At 51.6% G+C, this 4,739-nt stretch overlaps 1 protein-coding gene across 1 annotated transcript in view; it reads left to right on the forward strand.

Moving 5' to 3' along the window:
- FYCO1 (FYVE and coiled-coil domain autophagy adaptor 1) overlaps nt 1-4,739 on the forward strand; it is a 58,598-nt gene that overhangs the window by 12,450 nt on the left and 41,409 nt on the right. Inside the window, exons 7-9 of the mRNA XM_028479502.2 lie at nt 1,471-1,620; nt 2,371-2,582; nt 4,017-4,161. Of these exons, the coding sequence (XP_028335303.2) occupies nt 1,471-1,620; nt 2,371-2,582; nt 4,017-4,161 (507 nt within the window). The remainder of the gene's footprint in view (nt 1-1,470; nt 1,621-2,370; nt 2,583-4,016; nt 4,162-4,739) is intronic.

Below are 4,739 nucleotides of genomic sequence, written 5' to 3' on the forward strand. Positions count from 1 at the left end.
CCGCTGAGCCTGCGCGTCCGGAGCCTGTGCTCCGCAACGGGAGAGGCCACTACAGTGAGAGGCCCCCGTACCGCAAAAAAAAAAAAAAAAGTTTTTAAAGGTTTTTGTATGGAATTTTTTTTTTTTTTTTTTGGCTGCGCCTTGCTGCTTGTGGGGTCTTAGTTCCCCAACCAGGGATCAAACCCACGCCCCCTGCAGTGGAAACGTGGAGTCTTAACTACTGGACCTCCAGGGAAGTCCCGGAAATTTTCAAAAATACAAAAATAGGATAGCAAAATGCACTGCTGTGTACCTGTCACCCAGCTTCAACATTATTCAGCTCATGATCAGTCTTGTATCATCCAAGAGTCCTACCCATTTCCCCCACCTCCTCAGATTATTTTGAAGCAAATCCCAGACATCCTGTCATTTCATCCACAAGTATTTTGATACGTACCTCTCCAACACAAGGACTCTATTTTAAACAACCACAGCATCATTACTGCGCTTGAAAATTAACTAATTCCCAGTATAATCAAGTGTCTAGTCAGTTTGAAATTTTTCTAATTGCTTTATAATTTTTTCTAACCAGGATCTATATTAGATCTATACATTGCATGGTGATATGTTTCTTAAATATCTCTTACTTAGTCGTGGTTCCCCCACCATCTCTCTCTCTCTTTTTTTTCCTTTGCAGTTTGCTTTTAAAGAAAGCAGGCCATTCATCTGGTAGAGTTTCCCGTAGCCTGGACTTTGCTGATTGCATGCTCATGGTGTCATTTAACATGTTCTTCCATCCTCTGTGTTTCCTATAGGCCCTAAAATTAACAGCAGTTTTAAGGAAGGCTTTATACACATCTTCCCTGGTGCCTCAGGCACATTCAGATGCTGCCAGAGCCTCCTGAAAAGCCTGCCACTTTTTTCAGTGTGCTTGCTTCCTGTAGTGGCTGTGCTGTCTCTCTAAGGAGTGGAGGAGGTCAACATCCCATCGGATTTTCAGGCTGGAAAAGCTTGACTCTCCTCCATTAATTGTTACTTAAACCATAAAAACATGAAGGATCCCGAGCACATTTAAGATTTGGGTTCTTGGGCTCACAGCACACAGATTGTCATGTAATCATGGCAGCACGTGACAGCTTAAACTCCCAGTGGCCACATGCACTGTAATTTAGACATCTGAGCAGCTGGTGACCCTTGTCAGTGCCAGCAGGTCTTTGCAGTTGCCAGAGCCTTTTATGGACATCGCAGGCCCCCCTGTACCTTCACACGTGTGGTGTCAGATGAGGACTTACACGTTGGGAGGCTCCTGCTGAGTCTGGGGCTGGTGTGGGGTGACAGAGGAGACCTAGACTGGGGGGTTATTTCCAAGGTAAAAGTGAATTCTCCTTGTGTTTTGGGAAATTCGGAAGCAGTCTTTTGAAATGGACCAGAGATAATTCTATTGTTTTCATGGATTCTTTCTTCTGTTTTTCTAATGCGGCTTTTTCCCAGGGACAAGGATGCTCTCTGGCAGAAGTCAGATGCCCTGGAATTCCAACAGAAGCTCAGTGCTGCGGAGAGGTGGCTGGTGGACATGGAGGCGAACTACTGCTTTGACTGCAAGCGGGAGTTCAGCTGGATGGTGCGGCGGCACCACTGCAGGTCAGCAGGCGGCTTGCGGGCAGGGCCCAGCGCTAGAGCAGACGCCTCTGAACGAGGACTCCGTGGCGGGCGTTAGCACCTCAGCCAACTGTCTAGGAAGAGCACGTTGCCTCTTAGTTTCGAGGGAACCAGTTGAGGAGGGTATGTTAGGCAGGGTCTCAGCAGGATACTCAGGGACCCCCGAAAGGGAAGAGAGTTTAATACAGGGGGTGTAGGCAGAGCTAAGGGGACCCACAGGGATGTAGAGCACCCAGAGACCCAACCCCTGGCCCTCTCTTGGCCTGCAGGGGTCAGAGGGGGAACGAAATCCAGAGAGAGCAGGGGCTGAGGCTTCACCAGAGGAACACAGAGCAAAGACCCCCCGCCCCCCAGGGCCCAAAGAAGGGCAGGCAGCAATGAATCTTGGGTTGGGGTGGCGACAGATGGAGAACGGTCAGCACAGGGGGATGGCGTCTGTGGTCTCTTAGAGCCCAGCCCCCGAGGCCTGGAGTGCACACCTGCATCGTTGCGTCAGGGAAGGGGGCTCGGCCTGCCACCCAGGACCCTAGGAAATAAAAGTGTCTCCCATCAGGCTTTTCTTGGAATCTTGTGAGATAGGCCTTCAGGCCCCACTCTAGAGTGGGGGCAGAGCCAGGTCTGACGAGCCATGTGGCGTCCAGAGCCCAGAACAGAGCCCGGTTCCGGTGCCGAGCAGGTCACTCGAGACCTCTAGCGCAGCGCCCTCAGGGCCCGTGCCTGTGTCGTCCCCAGGATATGCGGCCACATCTTCTGCTACTACTGCTGCAACAACTACGCTGTGAGCAAGCACAGCGGCAAGAAGGAGCGCTGCTGCCAGGCCTGCTTCCAGAAGCTGAGCGAGGGCCCCGGGTCCCCCGACAGCACCAGCTCGGGCACCAGCCAGGGAGAGCCCAGCCCCGCCCAGTCAGCAGCCCAGGCCGCACCCCAGGCCACCGGAGGCCAAGGTCAGGCTCCTCCACTGCCCTCGGTGTTCTCCAGGTGCCACCCTCACCGCTACCCCACTGTGGCTGCTTATCTGGGACATGCTTAGTTCAGGGTTTTTCCAAACTTAGGCACTAAAAAGGTAGTACCACCAATCTGAGACTTTCTTTTTGATGTAATTAGGATTGAAGGAGAATTGAAAAGGGAATAACTTTCTCCTGATATGATTCAGTGTTATTTAACGTGGTGTCTGTTTACTTCTCAACTCACATACCACCAGTGGACCCACAGCTTTGGAAAACGCTGTCTCCCAGGGCCCCAGCCCCATATCCAGCCCTCTCTTTCAGGGTAACCAGAGGCCAGGAGTTGAGTGTGGAAACAAGCACATGCTTCCCTGTCTCCCTGTAGCTCACATTCTCTCTCAGCGGCCAAGAAGGATATATTCTCCTCCGTGTCCTCTCACTCAGCTCAGTAAAAGGAAGCGGGATTTGGTTCCTGCTGCTTCTGCCCGGCACAGCCTCGCAGACCAGCCCAGGCTGCCCTCTCAGGACTGGATTGTGGGTGTCTGTTCTAAAGCATGGCCTGTCCCAGGAGCCATGCGGCAGGGCCTGCTGGGAACTTGTAACTCCCATGAACTGTTCTTCTTGCCGACCAGCCCAGGAATCTTCCCCTCACCTGGCTCACTAGTGGGTGTTCCAGTGACGACAGAGGGTGGCATGGTGCCAGCATGCTGAGGTTGCTTGTTTTGATTTCTGACATTTCCTGTCTCCTCCTCTGTCTGTCTGTCTGTCTTACTTTCTGTCTTGTCTTCTTTCGTCTCGGGCCTGCCACCACATTTTCCATCACATGCAAGAGACTGCTTGTTGGCGGGGTTGGGGGTGGGGGGTGACTAGGCACAGCAGCATCGCACAGCATCCTTCCTACTGGGTAGCCTGCAAAGTTGGGCACAAGTCCCCTGGTCAGAAGCACAATGGCTGCTGTGCAGAGGGAGGTTCTTTTCCACCCCCCAGTGGATTGAGGTGAAAATGCAGGTCAGACAGAATCCTCCTCTCAAAGAGGCATGAGTGAGGTCTGTGTCTGCTGGAGCAAGGATTCAGCAGCACAGGAGTGTGATTACCTTTTTGTTAGGTTCTTGCCTGATAAGGTTTTGATAGGTTTTTCTCCTTCTAAATAAAGGGCCTCAGAGAACATGTGAGAGCTTAAAACCTCTCCACACCGCTGCCTAAGGGACTTCAGAGAAATCTCTTACATGGTGCATTCAGTTTCATCTATAGTCCCCTCATCTGCTTTTCTGGAACATCCCAAGAGCCATTTCTCTCCGTCTGGACAGAGTAGCTGTCGATTAAGTGAGCACTTAGAGTGTGTCCTGGTGGCTCGTCCCATTTAGCTGCACTCCCTCCCCGTACTGTCCATGACTGTGCATTTCTCTTCTCTCCCGACCTGCCTCTGCACCCCAGGTGCTAACACAGACTGCCGGCCGCCAGACGATGCCATGTTTGACATCATCACAGATGAGGAGTTGTGCCAGATACAGGAGTCCGGCTCCTCCTTGCCTGAAACACCCACCGAAACTGATTCTCTTGACCCAAACGTGGCTGAACAGTGAGTAGACATCACCTCCATTTCCTGAGTGCTCATTAAGTGCCTGGCCTTGTGGTTTCTTATCAAAGGATTAGGAAAGCTTGGAAGCAGGATTGGCTGTCCTTGCTTAAGGGAAGGTGCCTGCGAACAGTGCTCGGGGCAGGGTGCCCTTGAGGAGCACCAGGGCTCGAGGAGTAGTCAGTGTTGAGCCTTGTCAGAGAGTTCCTGGGCGTGTCTGTCAGCGTCCCCCTGATTTCAGCATCTCCAGGAAGGCCTTTCTTGGCTTAGGCAACTGTATTAATCTGCTCAGGCCGCCATAACAAAATACCATAGACCAGGTGACTTAAACAACAGAAATCTATTTTCTCACAGTTCTGGGAGTCCAAGGCCAAGGTATCGGTAGGTTTGGTTTCCTGAGGCCTCTCCTTGGCTTGCAGACAGCTACTATCTTCCTGTCTCTTCACATGGTCATGCCCGCTATGCATGTGCCACCCGTGTCTCTCTGTGTTCGAATCTTTTCTTCTTATGAGGACACCAGTCAGGTTGGATTAGGGCTCACCTTATTGGCCTCATTTTTTTTTTTTTTTTTTTTTTTTTTT

The sequence above is a fragment of the Physeter macrocephalus genome, chromosome 18, assembly GCF_002837175.3.
Source record: "Physeter macrocephalus isolate SW-GA chromosome 18, ASM283717v5, whole genome shotgun sequence".
NCBI lineage: Eukaryota > Metazoa > Chordata > Mammalia > Artiodactyla > Physeteridae > Physeter > Physeter macrocephalus.